General features: G+C 36.4%; 1 protein-coding gene and 1 non-coding gene across 2 annotated transcripts; both read right to left on the bottom strand.

Annotated features, from left to right (window-relative positions):
• Positions 1-1341: 1341 nt before the first annotated feature.
• LOC139859205 (uncharacterized) lies at positions 1342-4566 on the bottom strand. The gene is made up of 5 exons (XM_071847999.1): positions 3807-4566; positions 3407-3704; positions 2197-3323; positions 1812-2044; positions 1342-1638 (listed from the first exon to the last, which is right to left on the bottom strand). The coding sequence occupies exons 1-5, from the start codon at positions 4564-4566 to the stop codon at positions 1342-1344; spliced, it is 2715 nt and encodes a 904-aa protein (XP_071704100.1).
• A 10053-nt stretch (positions 4567-14619) lies between these two features.
• Positions 14620-14726, bottom strand: LOC139860826 (small nucleolar RNA R71). Its single transcript, XR_011763441.1, has one exon. It is a non-coding gene; the product is annotated as a small nucleolar RNA R71 (small nucleolar RNA).
• Positions 14727-20957: the final 6231 nt, after the last annotated feature.

Here is a 20957-nt window from a genome sequence, read left to right as displayed (position 1 = left end):
TTTTATTAAAAGTTGTGAAGCAACATCAAGTGGTAAGAAAAATGAAAAGAAATGTTTTGAAATTGATAAAATAATATGCATTTAGCAAGTCAACAAATACTTTAAGTAAAAGAGTCATATGTTATGTTAGATAACCCGTAAAATCACATGTAATATTTAATAAAAACATTAAAAAGTTAATTAATAGTATTTAAGTAAATATACATTATCTTTAAAAGTTAATCTATAAAAAATATATTAAGTATAAGTGATGAAAAAGTAACTTTTGAATTTCATTTACACTGAATCGGTTTAAATATAATTAATCTTTTAAATAGTGTTAATATGTACTCTTTACTAAATTTATTAATAAAAAATATTCATTAGACAACTTGAAGGTGTGAAGGCTGTATTTCCACTTCTCACATGAATTACAACATCAGTTGAATAGGGATGGCACCGGCGGGCGACGAGCACGGGTCCTTAGTACCCACGACCCGCCCGTCACGATTTTTTTACCCGCGGGTACCCGTTTACCCGCCACCGGGTAAACTTTTATGCCCGTACTCGCAACCCGCGGGTAACCGCGGGTACCCGCGGGTACTCGCGGGTTTACAAAATGTACTCTTTAATCAATTTTTAGTAACGGATACCCATTACCCGCGGGTTTTACCCACGAATAATTATAAAAATACATTAAAAAGTTAATTTATATAATATATAATTAAGTATGTGTATGCGGGTAAATGGGTATACCCGCGGGTAGCTCAAACAGGCATCACAGATTCACGGGTTGGGTTTTACCCGCGACGGGTATGAAATACCCGCGACCTGCCAACGGGTAAAAAATTTTACCCGAACCGTGCCCGCGGGTACATTTTTTCATAAATACCCGCCCGTCACGGGCACGGGTACCCGCGGGTTATGGGTTTTTTTCCGCCCATTGTCATCCCTACAGTTGAAAGTTATTTTAATGTACATGTACTTTTAAAACTCAAATTATTATACTTTATTTATTCTTCTATGAGAAAAAATAAAAAAATGATTCAATGTACATGCAGAGATTCACAACAAATTCAAAGACGCTCAAAATAGAAATATTGCAACTAACATTCAACTGGTCATCGTGACTTTCAAAAGATATATTTATGACATCATCAAATTGGCATGTTACAACCCTTATAATTTTTTTTTTTGGGTAAATGGTTACCCCGGCGAAGCTTTTATTAAAAATAATAAAAGAATAAGTGTTACAAGGAAGCACTGGAGCTATAAAAAAGAACCATATAGCTACAAGAAAACATGTACGCTAAAGCCTATTTTGAGCTAAAGCATACAAAACCACAAAAGAACCAAACGCTATTAATCCAACTTCCAAGCAATCTTCCGCTGCTTCACTTGCCGAGAATCCTTGAATCTCACCGACATAAGCTTCAACCGAACAGTAGAAAAGATATCTTCAAATAACCTGTATATCGATCGCATTTTCCCTTTAAAGATCATGATATTACGTTCTTGCCAAATAAAGTACATGGTAGCAGCAAACATAAGTTTCGAGACCACCACAGAAGCACTCGAGACTGATCCATTAGCTAACTCATTTGTAATACCCGACCAATTGTTACTCCGGTCATTAATGAATGTCAAAGGGATAGCCTTCTGCCAGACCAAGCAAGTATACGTACAAGCAAAAAATAGATGGGCTTGAGAATCAGCGCACGACTTGCAAAACGAGCAAAGCAACACTTGATTATTGTATATATCCCAATCTTTCATTTTATCTTGAATTTTTAATGTTTCCCTCATTAACAACCAAGCAATGAATGCATTACGAGGAATGCATTTTGAAAACCATACAACTCGAAACCAATTAACCTTAATGCATTTGCCACTGAAAACTCATGAAGAGAACCATCAACTCTTTTCCATTTAATTCTATCATCAGAATATAAAAGTTGAGGCACATCAATTTGCAGCAGACTTGGATATTTTTGATACCATAAGATGTGCCACTTCCATTGACCATCCAACATTATGTCACTAACAGAATCATAAGCACTAAACCCTGCACCATTTAAATCACGCCATGAGATAATATTTATAAGAGGGCAAACGTCATTCCACACATCAAACCATGCTAGCGTATTTTGACCATTTCCAAGCTCGCAAAAAAATGTTTGTGAATGACATTTCTAGTTTGTAGAATCTTTCTCCAACTCCAACTAGAATCTGGCTTTATTGGGGCATCCCAAAACGACTTATTGCGTAAGTGGTATGAATGAATCCACTTCACCCACAACGACTCCTTATGATTCAAAATTCGCCAGACATGAGTAGCCATGAGCCCAATATTCCAATATTTAAGACGTTTGATACCCAAACCACCTTCATCCTTAGGAAGACATAAGTCATCCCATTTTACTTTCGCCTTACCCCGTTTCATTTCACCTTGACACCATAAAAATTCCCGTAAAATCTTTTTGATATCTTTAATGATAGCATCTGGTAAAATGAACACCGAAGACCAATAAACGTGCATTGTCGTTAAAACATATATAATTAACTGAACACGCCCAGCAAATGATAGAAATTTGTTTTTCCAATCTTCTACCTTTTTCTTTACTCTCTCCACCAAGATCTTGCAGTCGCGATAGAATAACCGGGAAGATACTAAAGGGACCCCAAGATATCGAAACGGAAGAACACCTTCATCAAAAGGTAACACCTCCAGAATATGCGCCTTTAATAAGCTAGGCACGTTGGCGAAAAAAGCAGTGCTTTTTGGAAGACTAGGCGTTAACCCAGAACAATTCTTGAACTCATCTAAGGCATCTTTAATAACTTTAACCGAATTAACATATGCTTGACAAAATAAGAAGAGATTGTCAACAAAGCACAAATTAATAATCTCAAGTTGTTCGCACTTAGGATGAAACATAAAGTCCCCAATATGAGCTACCCTCTTTTTCATCATCAAAAAAAGGACCTCCATAACCAACGTGAACAAGTAGGGAGACATCGGATCCCCTTCCTGTAACCCTCTTTTACCTTTAAAATAACCGTGACTCTCCCCGTTAATGTTAATAGAAAAAGATGTAGAAGAAACACATCTTATAATCCATTTAATCATCACATGAGGGAACCCGAAACCTTTTCGAGCTGCTTTAAGAAAGTTCCAGTTCACTGTGTCATACGCTTTCTGAATATCAACTTTAAACGCACATCTTCTGACACCCTTATCACGATGATAGTTCTTTATAATTTCTTGAGTAAGAAGAATGTTTTCAGTGATTCTTCTTCCGAGGATAAACGCTGATTGGTTTAGATTCACCACATCTTCCAGGCTAGATTTAATCCGATTCGTAATAATTTTGCTAATGCACTTGTAAAGGACATTGCAACATGAAATGAGCCTGAAGTCAGAAACCTTAGTTGGCAAATGGACTTTGGGATCAAGATTATCAAAGTGTGGTTCAACTCAGAAAGCAATCTTCCGTTATTGAAAAAATCTCTAATAGGAATGCATACATCTTCACCAATAACATTCCAAGCTCTTTTGAAAAACACCGAAGAGTAACCATCGGGACCCGGAGATTTACTCTCCCCAATCCCGAACATAGCAGACTTTACCTCTTGGTCAGACACCATTCGAATGATATCTGCAGCTTTGTCTGTACCAATTTGTTTAGTAAACAAGCTCTCCGGGTCTTGAATCCCTGTACAATCTGAATCAGTTCCAGGGAAATTATTGAAATTATCAACAACAATATTCGGGACCTGGGCTACTTTAATTATATTTCCAAGGTGATTTTCAACAGACTAAATACGAGTACGATGAATTCTCCCGCGAATAACCTTATGGAAGTATCTTGAGTTATTATCATCGACCCGTAACCACTCAACTTTAGCCTTTTGTTTCAAAAAACATTCCTCTTCCAAAACGACTTGGTTGAACTTTCTAAGCACTTCCGATTCATTATGTCGAGCATCAGAGTCATGAGGGTTATCATCTAACCATTTTTTAGCTTCATCCAAATTCTTTCGCATGTCTATAACATTCTGATGCAAGTTCCCTTTCTTCCACATAAGTTTTCTAATAGGCTTCTTAAGCATGCGCATTCGTTTAACCACCTTAAACATCATATGCCCTTCAACTTGCACATTCCAACCTTCTTTGATTGTATCCTCAAATTCGATGTCATCTGCAACATAATTGCTGAATTTGAAAGATTTATGCTTTGATTCTACACCGATCGGGATCTTAAGAACAGCCGAACAGCGGTCTGAAATTCTATAAGCCTGGAAGATCACATAAGCGTTAACAAATTTGTCAATAAAAGAATCGTTAGCCATTACTCTATCCAACTTTCTCAAAATCCCCGAATCAGAAGAAGGATTTTGGTTCCATGTAAATCGAAATCCCGAGTGATTAACATCCACCATACGAATTGCATCAACACACTCCTTAAATTCTCGTATAGAGATAGAGGCTCCTGAAGATCCCGTGAATGATTCTTCCATGCTTAGCGAGGCATTAAAGTCACCCAACATAACCCAAGCGTTGAAACCAGTAAAGGAGCTATGCATATTTAGTTCCCTCTAGAGGGGACATCGCTGCATATACTTGTTAACTGCACATATAAACAAAACAAAGAACATACCGTCATCATAAAGCGATTGCACCTGACAATGAATCGCTTGATCAGAAACATCAAGAACCATAATATTAACAATAGAAGGATTCCACCCGATAATAATCCGAGTACCAGGCATACACACACTACCAAGGTTGCAAAATTCGCTATTCGGGGATTAATCGGTCGGGACTTTGGAAAGATTAATCGGCAATTCGGAGATTAATCGGGGATTAATCGGATTGTACTGTATACATTGAAATATTAAATTTTTAAAATTATGTGTAAATATAGTAAAAAATCATAAATATAAAAAAAAACTTTAACATAATTGTTTAAAATTGTTCATTTTGCTTCAAAACTATAAAGTTCTAGTTTAAATTTATGTTAAAATAGTAATTGTTTTTTACTTTGACCGACTTTGGTTACCAAATTCGATTTTGACCCATCAATTGACGTTGACCGTTCAATTAAATGGATTTTTAGAAATCGGAACGGATTGCTCTTTGATATCTCTCCATTTATATATGTTTTATCTCGCGATATCTTACTCGCTTTGTTCGATTTTTGACTATCTTTGAGCCTATTTTGTGCTCTATTGAGCTAATTGGTAAATTGGGGGCTAAGGACTTGATTTGGTGTAAAATTGACCAAATCTTGAGCAAAAGTGGCTAAGGAATTGGAAAGTGCGGAATCAGCTCAAAAAGCGCCGCTCCTCAACTAAGAGCGCCGATCCTATGGAGCAAAAGCGCCGCACCAACTGCAAAAGCGACGTTCTTATGCACATTTCAGCTCCATTTTTCATCAGTGAGCAACAGCGCCATTCCTAAAGCCAAGAGCACCGCTCCTATCCAGCCAAAAGCGTCGCTCCTACAATAAAAGCGTCGCCCCTGATTTGAGCCAAAAGCGGCGTTTCTGATCAAAAGCGCCGCTCTTCACTTAAGCCAAAAGCGCCGCTCCTGAGCCAAAAGCGGCGCTCCTGTCGCTGTTTCATCCCAGATTTTCAGCACTATAAAAGGAACAAGATTAGGTCATTTATCATATGCATCTTTAGAGAGCAGCTATCTTAGGTCCGAATTTCACATACAAAACCCTAATTTCATCATCCATTAGTGTTTAATGGTAGATTCAAGGAAGCTAGCTCAAGATCTATCATTGTTTAGCTTAGATCTTCATCTTCTTTACATTTTTGGTTCTAATCTTCAATTTACTTTACATACTTTGCATTAATTACTTGTAATAACTTGAAGATGATGATTGTTTATGTTTCTTTGCTTATTATTAGTTTGATCTTAGCCATGATTGACTAAATCTCTTGTGTTTGCTTATCTATGAATCTCTAATGCTAGAGTTTGCCCCAAAATCAATTGAATATTGTTGTTTGAATGAATTACATGATCATGTGTTGTTGAGTTAGCTAAAGATCCATTCCTATGAGTTTGTTTTAGGCTTGACTTTGATTCATATGTTGAGTAGCTCTCTTAATAATTTGAGAAGTGAATCAATGTGTGCTTCAACACCTTGAGTGATCTAGAAAACTAGCTTAGGAATTGCAATTGATTGTGTTCTTGATCTAGGTTGGTTTTCAATTGGCCTTTAGTCAACATAGTAGTGCCGATTATCTTAAGTGATTTCGATAGTTGGGGGTTTTAAGTGATTTCAACCCAAGCTCAATCTCAATGACCAAATCATGCTTAACTCGATCTTAGGATACAATGCTATTGTGAATTCGCGGAGTGTTATTTGATTTGAGGTTTAGTAGTGATGTTAAACATTTAATAGTTCAACAACTAGTGCGATAGTAATTTGGGCAAAATGGGGCAAGCCAAGCATAAAGAGGATTAGATAAGTGAACACTTCTTAGTTAATTTGATTTAAGTCTTAATACTTCGTTACTTGTTACTTGCTTCTAGTTTACTTATTAAGTTTAAGTTTGTTTAATTGCGAAAGTTATAGTTGTTAATTACAATCAATCAAAACCCCCTAATCAAACAAACCCTAGGAAAATTGATAGTTTCAAATATTCAACTTACACTGCTCTCTTGGATGAACTTGATAAGAATACTTACATTGAAGTGCTATAATAATTGGGTTCTAAGTGCTCGTTAGTTGTGTGTGCTTATTTGTAGTGTTTGAATCATATATAAATTTTTGAGGGTAAAAGATGTACGTTGCACACCATCATCATCATCACTTTCTTGGCGCCGCTGCTGGGGAGCGGTTAGCCTAGTTGGGTATTTGGTTTAAACTTTTGATTGTTCGATCTTTTCGTAGGGGTTTACCCTTACGGAAGTTACTTTTCTCGCTTTATATATTATTTTTGTTTGGAAAACCGTTTGTGTTTGTGTTGTGATTGATGTAACATCCCGCGTTTTTCCGTTAAATTTATTTTAACACCGTCTTTTTTTTTTAATTAATATCCCTAAATATTTAATTTTAACGTCACCCGTTTACACGAGAGTTTTTAAAATATTCGTTTGGTTAATTCCCGCACCCGCTTTGAAACTCGAGGGACCAAAGTTGCAAAGGGGCCTAACTAGTGACTAGGTCAACTAGTCAAACCCCATCTCATCCATTCATTATCACCACCCACCTTCATCCTTCCCTTTCTCTCTACTTCCCATTTTTGAACACAAACCCCAACTTCATAAAATCATCATCTAAATTCGGGATTGGAAGCAAACTTCAAAACAAATTACATTTTCGTGATCCTCTCTTCATCCTCTACATTTTGATACCAATTTCATCAAGTTTGGGTAACTTTCTAAAAACTCTAGATTTCTATAAATTCGTGTTTTTGACTTGAAATTGTGTTAGTTAGTGTCTATGGCTCGTGTATAACATGAATATATGATTTGTTTGCTTGATTTGTTGATTTTGGTGTGACTAGCTTGAAAATGAAAATCGTATGCTTAATCTTTGATTTTGGATGATTAAATGTTGTTAGATTGTTAAAGTTCATGTTTTAAAAGTGTTACTAGCATCATTAGCTTCATGTTGATGTATAGATTGATCAAAGAAACTTCATAAACGCGATTATTGATTTTGTGAACTTTTGGTTAGGGTTTGATAGCCTTAAAGCGGACTTTTGATGCTTTAAATGACACGAAATGCTAATTGTAAGTGTTAGGTTGTGTTGTATGCTTAATTACCTTCGAAACGGCATATTGTTCATGTAATTTGGTTACCGAATCATTAAATGGCATTTATGACTTGTATGCATTGAATGAGGAACATTAATTGCGGTTTTTGGTTGTTATAAGTGGAAGTTTGATTGATGATATGTGTTTAGTTGCATTCCTCGTCAAAACACCTTTCCAACGATGTATGATAAGCGTTATATGTATTTGCGGGTCAAGTGTTGTGTTAGAATTGGTTTTGGTTCGTGCATATCTTTGAAAAACAGGAAAATAGCTGAACAGCAGGTGGCGCGGCGCGCACCTCACCCCGCGCGGCGCGCAGAACAACCTGGACAGATTCTGACCTCCGTGTCCCATTTCACGTGAAATGTTTGACTAGCTACCGACCTCCGATTCACATGAAACTTGTTCTAACATGCTTATATATGAATAACTATCACAGAAAAATAGTTCGGGACCCGACCCGAACGTGTTGACTTTTCGTTGACTTTGACCAAGTTTGACTTTTAGTCAAACTTAACCAAACTTTTATGCAATCGTTCTAACATGCTTTTATACGTGATTCTTGCATGAAACTTGACAACGTGATTCACATGCTATACTATTCGAGTCGTAACGAGCCATAGGACTAACTGAACACATTTCGCCCGACCTTGTGTCGTAACTAGTTAATTGATACAACTTACTTGTTTAGGTCAAGGCTAAGCAACTTTCATGCACACATTTACTTTGTGAAGTACATTTATACTCGTGCACTCGAGGTGAGATCATAGTCCCATCTTTCAACAACTTTTATGCTTTAAACTATGGGATGAGAAACATATACGTATCATACTTTTACACTTGAACACAAGTACGAAAACGAACATTCTACGTACGGGTTTGAACAAAAAGCCTCAATTCAATTATCATTAGTTACACTTGCAGGGTGTAAACGTGAACTTATATTATGTGATCACATGGGCTTGACGAGCCTCATTCGGACGGTTCGCTACCGTTAGCGGATGAAATATATTTTCGGGTCTAGTGTATGTTCTAACACTACGCAAAGGGTGCAAAACAGTTAAGTTTGATAATTGGGTGCCCGGGATACAAACAACAACTTTGGAATGCAAATGATTTTGATAATCATCTTATACTAAATCTTGTGGTTCAAATACAACGTTTACTAAAACACCTATGATTTCACCAACGTTTTTCGTTGACAGTTTTCTATATGTTTCTCAGGTTCATACTTGGCTATTTGATACATGCTTCCGCGTACACTCATACTTGCTTGGAGTCAAGCATGCATGCATACACTCTGATTTCTTGCTTGGGGTCAAGCATACATACATACATACATACATACGCTAGTGATAGCACCTTTGGATCCAAGCATTTTGTTTACATACTTACGCTATTTATAGCAACCGCGATTTTAAACTAATTATGTCGCAAGTTATTTCATTTATACTTTATACTCTTGTAAACTTAAACTTGTCGTCGAACGGTTTTGTAAACTAAACTTTGCAAGCATGATACGTTTCAAAAGGACGCGACATAATTTTGGTCAAACGAGTCTCATATAGGGACTACGACCACGTAACGGGACCTAAGTAGTCGGCGCCGTCAATGACGATTTGGTCGGGTCGCTACAGATGGTATCAGAGCGTTGGTTGTAGGGAACTAGGATGCATTAGTGTGTCTAACAGAGTCGTTAGGACGCATTAGTGAATCTAGACTACAACCGGATAGTTAATCATTGCATCCTGACTTACATTTGCTATAGATAGCACTTACTTGACTACTTGTGCATATATACTTGAATCTTTCTTAGGTGAACTCCATAATGGTACCAAACTTTCGTCATACGAATCCGTATTCTGCCACTTTCTGGTAACACACGTAAATTCAAGATTCATACGCGTAAGTATGACGACGACTTCATTAGTCACACTTGTTCGGGAACTCTGTCTCCCAGATTGTTATTTGCCACCATTTCAACTTACTATCGGTGTCACATCGGTGTTCCTTACTATCTACCACTTCTTGTTACTACCATCACTACTCTAGGTGAGTATCGTCATCGCTAATTATCACTACAGTTGCGTACTTTTTGTTATCATGATTCGTTACTCTTTTCGTGCCTAAGGGCATTATCGCTTGACTTGAACCGCAATGACGTGAACAATCATTTATACACTTCCCTCGGGGAACGCTTCTTTAGAGTTGCACAAATTCTTTCGATTCAATACGAGTCACGTTAGAGATGCCGTTGCACTTTGTTCATTTTAGATCTTCACGGTTACACGAACTCGAATCTATGGAGTGATGTGGGAATGGAGGTATGAGTTAGCGTAATATAACGACACTCGATCAACGTGGTTATATTACGGTAATTCACACCAAAGTTCTAGTGACACTTGATGGTGATTGGACTCGATCAACCTAATCACCACCATGTGCCATGTACATGACTTCATTTTTCTTGTTTGAACATCCGACAACTCCGAGAATACTGATAACAACCATACCCGGGACACATCTTCGATTATTGTCGAACCATATTGATGCTTCCGAATGAATGACAAATTCTTTCGACTTCAAACATATGTTACACGTGTGTACTATCTCGTTTTCTTATAGTTTTTATAGACGAACTACAAAATGCTTGGTATGCTCACATCGAGGCGAAAACTTCTCTCGCCTTACACTCGTACTTCCGTTTAAGGAAATATTTTATCTAAATTCTCAATTGAGAGAGAGACTCTTCACACTATACTAGTATTCGCCTCGAGGGTGAATAGTCCTATCGAACATTTTCGGAAACCGATAAATCTTTCGCGGCGCGAAATTCTTGAGAAACAAAAACTTGTTCCAACGAACGTTTTCACGTCCTAACAAACTCTTTCAAATATACCTTAAAGAGATGTACCTCATTTTGGATCGAGATCCTCGTTTCACTTCTAGATTTTGGAGTGCCCCACAAAAAGTCTCGGGACCACGTTTAGACATGAGTACCGCACATCAACCACAACCCGATGGACCGAGCAAACATACGATTCAAACCTTGGAAACCGTAATACGAATTTGTGTTATCGACTTCAAAATTTCTCGAGAAAAAAAAAATCTTTGCTTTTAACCGAATTCTCTTACCACGATGGTTATCATTCGATTCTTAACGTCACACCTTTTGAAACCACATGTGACCGGAAACGTCATTCTCTTTTGTCGAACAAAGTAAACGATGATCAACTCACCGGGCCCGAGTATATTCATGAACAACCGAGAAAAATTTATTCATATTCACGCAAGACCCAACACAACTCGTAATCACCAAGAGCTACGCCGATGTTAGACGTAAACATTTCGAATTCCAATTGGGTAACCGCGAAATCTTAAAGTCGCACCTTGGAAGGGTGTAATCCGTCTCGGGAAACATAGAAAGCTAAATCCGCGATATTTTTAATCCTTTTGAAATCTTGGGGCATTTTGAACCCATTGCTAGCCGTTTACATTTTCCGACTCATTTTGAGTCTCCGTTTATCCAACATCCGATGTATCAACTTAAGGACGTGTCTTGCAAACAAGAACTTGTTATTCCTTTCAGATGAACTTACTATCAATGACAAATTCCACTTCCTAGGAGAACCGGATGAAACCGTGAATCGTGAAACCAAATCTTAAAACAACATAAAATCCCGACCGTCGAAGTCCGTTGAATTGCCCAAGGACGTACCTCCACTTATCCGTAGAATTTCCTACGCAAGAGCTCGAGGAAGATTCAACAACTACTACTTCCAACTAAATTTCGAGACAAAGTTTCTTTTGAGGTGTGGATAATGTAACATCCCGCGTTTTTCCGTTAAATTTATTTTAACACCGTCTTTTTTTTTTTTAATTAATATCCCTTGTTATTTAATTTTAACGTCACCCGTTTACACGAGCGTTTTTAAAATATTCGTTTGGTTAATTCCCGCACCCGCTTTGAAACTCGAGGGACCAAAGTTGCAAAGGGGCCTAACTAGTGACTAGGTCAACTAGTCAAACCCCATCTCATCCATTCATTATCACCACCCACCTTCATCCTTCCCTTTCTCTCTACTTCCCATTTTTGAACACAACCCCAACTTCATAAAATCATCATCTAAATTCGGGATTGGAAGCAAACTTCAAAACAAATTACATTTTCGTGATCCTCTCTTCATCCTCTACATTTTGATACCAATTTCATCAAGTTTGGGTAACTTTCTAAAAACTCTAGATTTCTATAAATTCGTGTTTTTGACTTGAAATTGTGTTAGTTAGTGTCTATGGCTCGTGTATAACATGAATATATGATTTGTTTGCTTGATTTGTTGATTTTGGTGTGACTAGCTTGAAAATGAAAATCGTATGCTTAATCTTTGATTTTGGATGATTAAATGTTGTTAGATTGTTAAAGTTCATGTTTTAAAAGTGTTACTAGCATCATTAGCTTCATGTTGATGTATAGATTGATCAAAGAAACTTCATAAACGCGATTATTGATTTTGTGAACTTTTGGTTAGGGTTTGATAGCCTTAAAGCGGACTTTTAATGCTTTAAATGACACGAAATGCTAATTGTAAGTGTTAGGTTGTGTTGTATGCTTAATTACCTTCGAAACGGCATATTGTTCATGTAATTTGGTTACCGAATCATTAAATGGCATTTATGACTTGTATGCATTGAATGAGGAACATTAATTGCGGTTTTTGGTTGCTATAAGTGGAAGTTTGATTGATGATATGTGTTTAGTTGCATTCCTCGTCAAAACACCTTTCCAACGATGTATGATAAGCGTTATATGTATTTGCGGGTCAAGTGTTGTGTTAGAATTGGTTTTGGTTCGTGCATATCTTTGAAAAACAGGAAAATAGCTGAACAGCAGGTGGCGCGGCGCGCACCTCACCCCGCGCGGCGCGCAGAACAACCTGGACAGATTCTGACCTCCGTGTCCCATTTCACGTGAAATGTTTGACTAGCTACCGACCTCCGATTCACATGAAACTTGTTCTAACATGCTTATATATGAATAACTAGCACAGAAAAATAGTTCGGGACCCGACCCGAACGTGTTGACTTTTCGTTGACTTTGACCAAGTTTGACTTTTAGTCAAACTTAACCAAACTTTTATGCAATCGTTCTAACATGCTTTTATACGTGATTCTTGCATGAAACTTGACAACGTGATTCACATGCTATACTATTCGAGTCGTAACGAGCCATAGGACTAACTGAACACATTTCGCCCGACCTTGTGTCGTAACTAGTTAATTGATACAACTTACTTGTTTAGGTCAAGGCTAAGCAACTTTCATGCACACATTTACTTTGTGAAGTACATTTATACTCGTGCACTCGAGGTGAGATCATAGTCCCATCTTTCAACAACTTTTATGCTTTAAACTATGGGATGAGAAACATATACGTATCATACTTTTACACTTGAACACAAGTACGAAAACGAACATTCCACGTACGGGTTTGAACAAAAAGCCTCAATTCAATTATCATTAGTTACACTTGCAGGGTGTAAACGTGAACTTATATTATGTGATCACATGGGCTTGACGAGCCTCATTCGGACGGTTCGCTACCGTTAGCGGATGAAATATATTTTCGGGTCTAGTGTATGTTCTAACACTACGCAAAGGGTGCAAAACAGTTAAGTTTGATAATTGGGTGCCCGGGATACAAACAACAACTTTGGAATGCAAATGATTTTGATAATCATCTTATACTAAATCTTGTGGTTCAAATACAACGTTTACTAAAACACCTATGATTTCACCAACGTTTTTCGTTGACAGTTTTCTATATGTTTCTCAGGTTCATACTTGGCTATTTGATACATGCTTCCGCGTACACTCATACTTGCTTGGAGTCAAGCATGCATGCATACACTCTGATTTCTTGCTTGGGGTCAAGCATACATATATACATACGCTAGTGATAGCACCTTTGGATCCAAGCATTTTGTTTACATACTTACGCTATTTATAGCAACCGCGATTTTAAACTAATTATGTCGCAAGTTATTTCATTTATACTTTATACTCTTGTAAACTTAAACTTGTCGTCGAACGGTTTTGTAAACTAAACTTTGCAAGCATGATACGTTTCAAAAGGACGCGACATAATTTTGGTCAAACGAGTCTCATATAGGGACTACGACCACGTAACGGGACCTAAGTAGTCGGCGCCGTCAATGACGATTTGTTCGGGTCGCTACAATTGAAGGATAGGTGCCTTTGGTGTATGAAAACAAGGTCTCACAAGGATCAAGAGTTCACACATACATTCTCCGATCCGAAAAAAACACGTGCACGGGGTTTATAATCGTAGAGAAGCAAGGGTATTAAGGAAGAATTTCCAAGCTTTGCCATTTTGTTTAGAAGACATGGATCCTAATGGTCAACCGATTCTCGATGAAGAGGGTAATCCAATCAACCATGGTCCACCGGTTAATCAAGATTTATTGAATGATCTGAACGACACACCGATGTGGAACGCTAGATTGGTAGCACCAACAATGATAGCACCGGCTATTACAAAACCACCAATTGAAGCGGATAATTGGAAGATTGAGGGTAACTTTTTCACGATGATCAAAGATAGATACTTTCATGGGATGATAGACAAGAATCCGTTCGAACACATCCAACATTTTAATGATCTGTGTGATATCTACAAGAACAAGGATGTCACCAATGACGCTTTTAAGTTAAGGGCATTCCACTTTACACTTCAAGGGGAAGCGAAAATTTGGTTAAGGAGCTTACCATCCGATTCCATAAGAACTTTTCAAGAATTAACCAACTAGTTTATCAATCACGTCTTTCCACTGTCAAAAGTAGAATGACTTAGAATGGAGATTAATGGGTTCATCCAACGGGGTGATGAATCTTTGTATGATGCGTGGGTGCGATTCAAGAAAATGTTAAGAGCTTGCCCACCGCACGGTTTGACGAAGAAGGAGTACATCAACACATTCTACCGGGTTGTAATGCTTTGACGAAGCAATATCTCGATTCTTCATCCGGTGGGGTATTTATGTAAAAATCACCAAATGCGGCCGAAATCTTATTAGAAGACATCTCGGTTAACACATATGAATGGGCACCTTCACCGTGAGATTTGACAAGGAAGAGTGTAGCACAAATCGAGAGTGATAATAGGCAAGTGACGCTTGCAAGCTTGAACATTCAATTTCAAACGTATGGGAAAGAGTTGAAAAAGCTTCAACAAACGATAGTCACAATGCAAGTAGGTTGTCAACGATGCGAGGGTCCACATCACACGAAGAATTATCCTCAAATTACTCAATGCAATCATGTTGATCTAGATGACATTCCCATGAATTCGGATGCTCATGTGAACTACGTGACTAATCAAAATTATCAACGGGGAGGAACATCAAACCAAGGCTACTACAATCCTAATAAAAAACAAGTGTCATTCAAAAACCAAACCAATACACCGCCCAGATTCACAAACCAAAACCGAAACCAAGGTTATACAAACAACTATAACCAAAACTGAAACAACGACTTTCAATACCAAAACCAACAACCTTACAACAATCAACCTTATAACAACCAAGCAAATTCGAATTATCAAAATAACCAAGGTTACAATCAACAACCTCAAAAAAACATTCAACAATCCCAACCTTCGAAGAGTTTAGAAGAAATCATGCAAAACTATATCAAGAAGGTAGAATCAACTGAAGCTTTCCTAATGAAAGAGAACGAGCTCTTGAAGCAACAAATATGAAACCAACAAGCCTCATTTCAAAACCTTGAAAGTGCCATTGGAAGACTTTCAAATCAAGTTGTCGAAAGACCACAAGGAACTTTACCTTCAAACACTCAAGTTAACCCAATTAACAATTACAACAATAACCGTCAACAAAGCCAAAACCAACAAAACAACAACACAAGAGTGATTCCTATCGAAGGCACCAACCAAAATCCTAACTACCCAAACTGAAACGAAAATGTCAACGCCATAACCACTCGAAGCGGTTTAACTATTCAAGGGATTGAAGATCCCCATCCACAAACCTTTATAACCCATGAACCACTACCAAGTTTTATTGAAGAGGAAACCGGGGTTAGTAAGGAGAAGGGTAAAGAAAAGGTCAACTCATCTGAGGGTATGGGTAATGATGAATTGGGTAAGAAAAAGGGTGATGAATCTTCAAAGGTTACGAGATCGGTGTCATATCCAAAAGCTTTAAAGAAGGACAAGTTGGCGGCTCAATACAAAAAGTTTCAAGAAATGATGAAAAATGTCTCGGTTAACTTAATGATCACCGATGTGCTTAAAGGAATGCCAAGCTACGGTCGGTTCATCAAGGAGCTAATATCTCAAAGGGGTAAATATTATGACGAAACTTCTTTCTTTATTGAAGAGGAATGCAACAAGATTCTTGCATCAAGGCCAAGGATTCCTAAGAAGTTAGGAGATTCGAGAAAATTTGTTTCCCCTTGTATGTTCGATGAATCGAAAGTGTTTAATGCACTAGCCGACTTAGGTGCAAGCATTAACCTAATGCCCCATTCACTTTATGGGAGACTTGGTCTTGGAACTCTTAAACTGTAGTGACCCGAACTTTTCCATGTTTATATATATTAACTGAGATTGATATTTATATGATTAAATGTTTCCAACATGTTAAGCAATCAAACTTGTTAAGACTTGATTAATTGAAATAGGTTTCATATAGACAATTGACCACCCAAGTTGACCGGTGATTCACGAACGTTAAAACTTGTAAAAACTATATGATGACATATATATGGATATATATATAGTTAACATGATACTATGATAAGTAAACATATCATTAAGTATATTAACAATGAACTACATATGTAAAAACAAGACTACTAACTTAATGATTTTTAAACGAGACATATATGTAACGATTATCGTTGTAAAGACATTTAATGTATATATATCATATTAAGAGATATTCATACATGATAATATCATGATAATATAATAATTTAAAATCTCATTTGATATTATAAACATTGGGTTAACAACATTTAACAAGACCGTTAACCTAAAGGTTTAAAAAAAACACTTACATGTAACGACTAACGATGACTTAACGACTCAGTTAAAATGTATATACATGTAGTGTTTTAATATGTATTTATACACTTTTGAAAGACTTCAATACACTTATCAAAATACTTCTACTTAACAAAAATGCTTACAATTACATCCTCGTTCAGTTTCATCAACAATTCTACTCGTATGCACCCGTATTCGTACTCGTACAATACACAGCTTTTAGATGTATGTACTATTAGTATATACACTCCAATGATCAGCTCTTAGCAGCCCATGTGAGTAACCTAACACATGTGGGAACCATCATTTGGCAACTAGCATGAAATATCTCATAAAATTACAAAAATATGAGTAATCATTCATGACTTATTTACATGAAAACAAAATTACATATCCTTTATATCTAATCCATACACCAACGACCAAAAACACCTACAAACACTTTCATTCTTCAATTTTCTTCATCTAATTGATCTCTCTCAAGTTCTATCTTCAAGTTCTAAGTGTTCTTCATAAATTCCAAAAGTTCTAGTTTCATAAAATCAAGAATACTTTCAAGTTTGCTAGCTCATTTCCAATCTTGTAAGGTGATCATCCAACCTCAAGAAATCTTTGTTTCTTACAGTAGGTTATCATTCTAATACAAGGTAATAATCATATTCAAACTTTGGTTCAATTTCTATAACTATAACAATCTTATTTCAAGTGATGATCTTACTTGAACTTGTTTTCGTGTCATGATTCTGCTTCAAGAACTTCGAGCCATCCAAGGATCCATTGAAGCTAGATCCATTTTTCTCTTTTCCAGTAGGTTTATCCAAGGAACTTAAGGTAGTAATGATGTTCATAACATCATTCAATTCATACATATAAAGCTATCTTATTCGAAGGTTTAAACTTGTGATCACTAGAACATAGTTTAGTTAATTCTAAACTTGTTCGCAAACAAAAATTAATCCTTCTAACTTGACTTTTAAAATCAACTAAACACATGTTCTATATCTATATGATATGCTAACTTAATGATTTAAAACCTGGAAACACGAAAAACACCGTAAAACCGGATTTACGCCGTCGTAGTAACACCGCGGGCTGTTTTGGGTTAGTTAATTAAAAACTATGATAAACTTTGATTTAAAAGTTGTTATTCTGAGAAAATTATTTTTATTATGAACATGAAACTATATCCAAAAATTATGGTTAAACTCAAAGTGGAAGTATGTTTTCTAAAATGGTCATCTAGACGTCGTTCTTTCGACTGAAATGACTACCTTTACAAAAATGACTTGTAACTTATTTTTCCGACTATAAACCTATACTTTTTCTATTTAGATTCATAAAATAGAGTTCAATATGAAACTATAGCAATTTGATTCACTCAAAATGGATTTAAAATGAAGAAGTTATGGGTAAAACAAGATTGGATAATTTTTCTCATTTTAGCTACGTGAAAATTGGTAACAAATCTATTCCAACCATAACTTAATCAACTTGTATTGTATATTATGTAATCTTGAGATACCATAGACACGTATACAATGTTTCGACCTATCATGTCGACACATCTATATATATTTCGGAACAACCATAGACACTCTATATGTGAATGTTGGAGTTAGCTATACAGGGTTGAGGTTGATTCCAAAATATATTTAGTTTGAGTTGTGATCAATACTGAGATACGTATACACTGGGTCGTGGATTGATTCAAGATAATATTTATCGATTTATTTCTGTACATCTAACTGTGGACAACTAGTTGTAGGTTACTAACGAGGACAGCTGACTTAATAAACTTAAAACATCAAAATATATTAAAAGTGTTGTAAATATATTTTGAACATACTTTGATATATATGTATATATTGTTATAGGTTCGTGAATCAACCAGTGGCCAAGTCTTACTTCCCGACGAAGTAAAAATCTGTGAAAGTGAGTTATAGTCCCACTTTTAAAATCTAATATTTTTGGGATGAGAATACATGCAGGTTTTATAAATGATTTACAAAATAGACACAAGTACGTGAAACTACATTCTATGGTTGAATTATCGAAATCGAATATGCCCCTTGTTATTAAGTCTGGTAATCTAAGAATTAGGGAACAGACACCCTAATTGACGCGAATCCTAAAGATAGATCTATTGGGCTTAACAAACCCCATCCAAAGTACCGGATGCTTTAGTACTTCGAAATTTATATCATATCCGAAGGGTGTCCCGGAATGATGGGGATATTCTTATATATGCATCTTGTTAATGTCGGTTACCAGGTGTTCACCATATGAATGATTTTTATCTCTATGTATGGGATGTGTATTGAAATATGAAATCTTGTGGTCTATTATTATGATTTGATATATATAGGTTAAACCTATAACTCACCAACATTTTTGTTGACGTTTTAAGCATGTTTATTCTCAGGTGATTATTAAGAGCTTCCGCTGTCGCATACTTAAATAAGGACGAGATTTGGAGTCCATGCTTGTATGATATTGTGTAAAAACTGCATTCAAGAAACTTATTTTGTTGTAACATATTTGTATTGTAAACCATTATGTAATGGTCGTGTGTAAACAGGATATTTTAGATTATCATTATTTGATAATCTACGTAAAGCTTTTTAAACCTTTATTGATGAAATAAAGGTTATGGTTTGTTTTAAAATGAATGCAGTCTTTGAAAAACGTCTCATATAGAGGTCAAAACCTCGCAACGAAATCAATTAATATGGAACGTTTTTAATCAATAAGAACGGGACATTTCAGTTGGTATCCGAGCGTTGGTCTTAGAGAACCAGAATTTTGCATTAGTGTGTCTTATCGAGTTTGTTAGGATGCATTAGTGAGTCTGGACTTCGACCGTGTTTACTTGAAAAATGATTGCTTAACAAATTTTGTTGGAAACTATATATTTTTAACATGTGAATATTATGTGATATATTAATCTCTTAACGCGTTTGATATTATGTGATAGATGTCTACCTCTAGAACAAGTCCCATTGACTCACCTAATAATAATGAAGAGTCAAATGTAAATTGGAATGATTCGTGGACTTATTCACAAGTTCCCGAAGAGGAACCGGAAGAAGGGTCGGAACCGGAAGAAGAATCGGAACCGGATGAAGAATCGGAACCGGATGAAGAAATAGAACCGGTGGGGGAAATAATAAAACGGTTAAGTAAAAGAAAATCCTCAACCAACCGACCAAGGTTAATTATGGTCAATGGTGTTTCCGCCAAGGAAGCAAAATATTGGGAGGATTACCAATTCTCCGATGAATCGGATTCCGACGAGAATTCCGATGATGTTATAGAAATTACCCCAACTGAATTTAAAAAGGCAAAAGAAAATAATAAGGGAAAGGGCATAAAAATAGAGAAATCTAATTCCAACCCCGATGAACTTTATATGTATCGTCAACCCCCGAAGTCCTTAAGTTGTAACAATGACCCGGGAACCTCTAAACCACCAGGTTTTTCTAAACCAATGTGGATAACGACGGCTCGTATTAGGGGAAAATCATATATCCCTAGAAACTTGGCAAAACGAACCAAAACCGAAGAAGAAGAAACAAGCGAGTCGGAATAAGATAGTTGTATTCATGTGGTGTAATATATGTAATGTAGTGTGCTTATGCTTTATGATATATGTAAAAATTGCTTGTATTAATAAGTATTTTTTTTATGAATCTAACTCTTGTCTATTTTACAGTATAAAAACGCAAAATGGATAGACAACCCAATATTTTAAGAGACCTACCCGGAGACATGATTGATGAAATCTTGTCTAGAGTCGGTCAGAATTCCTCGGCACAACTATTTAAGGCGAGATCAGTTTGTAAGACATTCGAAGAACGTTCCAAGAATGTCTTGGTTTATAAGAGACTTTCGTTTGAAAGATGGGGGATATCACATTGGGAAACCCATAAGTTACGATGTGTTTACTTTGACGCATATATTGCGGGGAACCCAAATGCTATTTTACGCAATGGGTTAAGAAATTATTTTGACTCAATATATCCGAATATTGGACTTCGTGATTTAGAAAAAGCGGCTAACATGCAACATAAAGAAGCATGTTATGCTTACGGATTAGTAATGTTCGCTTCT

The sequence above is a fragment of the Rutidosis leptorrhynchoides genome, chromosome 7 (genome assembly GCF_046630445.1).
Source record: "Rutidosis leptorrhynchoides isolate AG116_Rl617_1_P2 chromosome 7, CSIRO_AGI_Rlap_v1, whole genome shotgun sequence".
In the NCBI taxonomy this organism is placed as follows: Eukaryota; Viridiplantae; Streptophyta; class Magnoliopsida; order Asterales; family Asteraceae; genus Rutidosis; species Rutidosis leptorrhynchoides.
The sequence above is the reverse complement of the archived record's forward strand: the minus strand, read 5'-3'. Positions and strand labels throughout refer to the sequence as shown.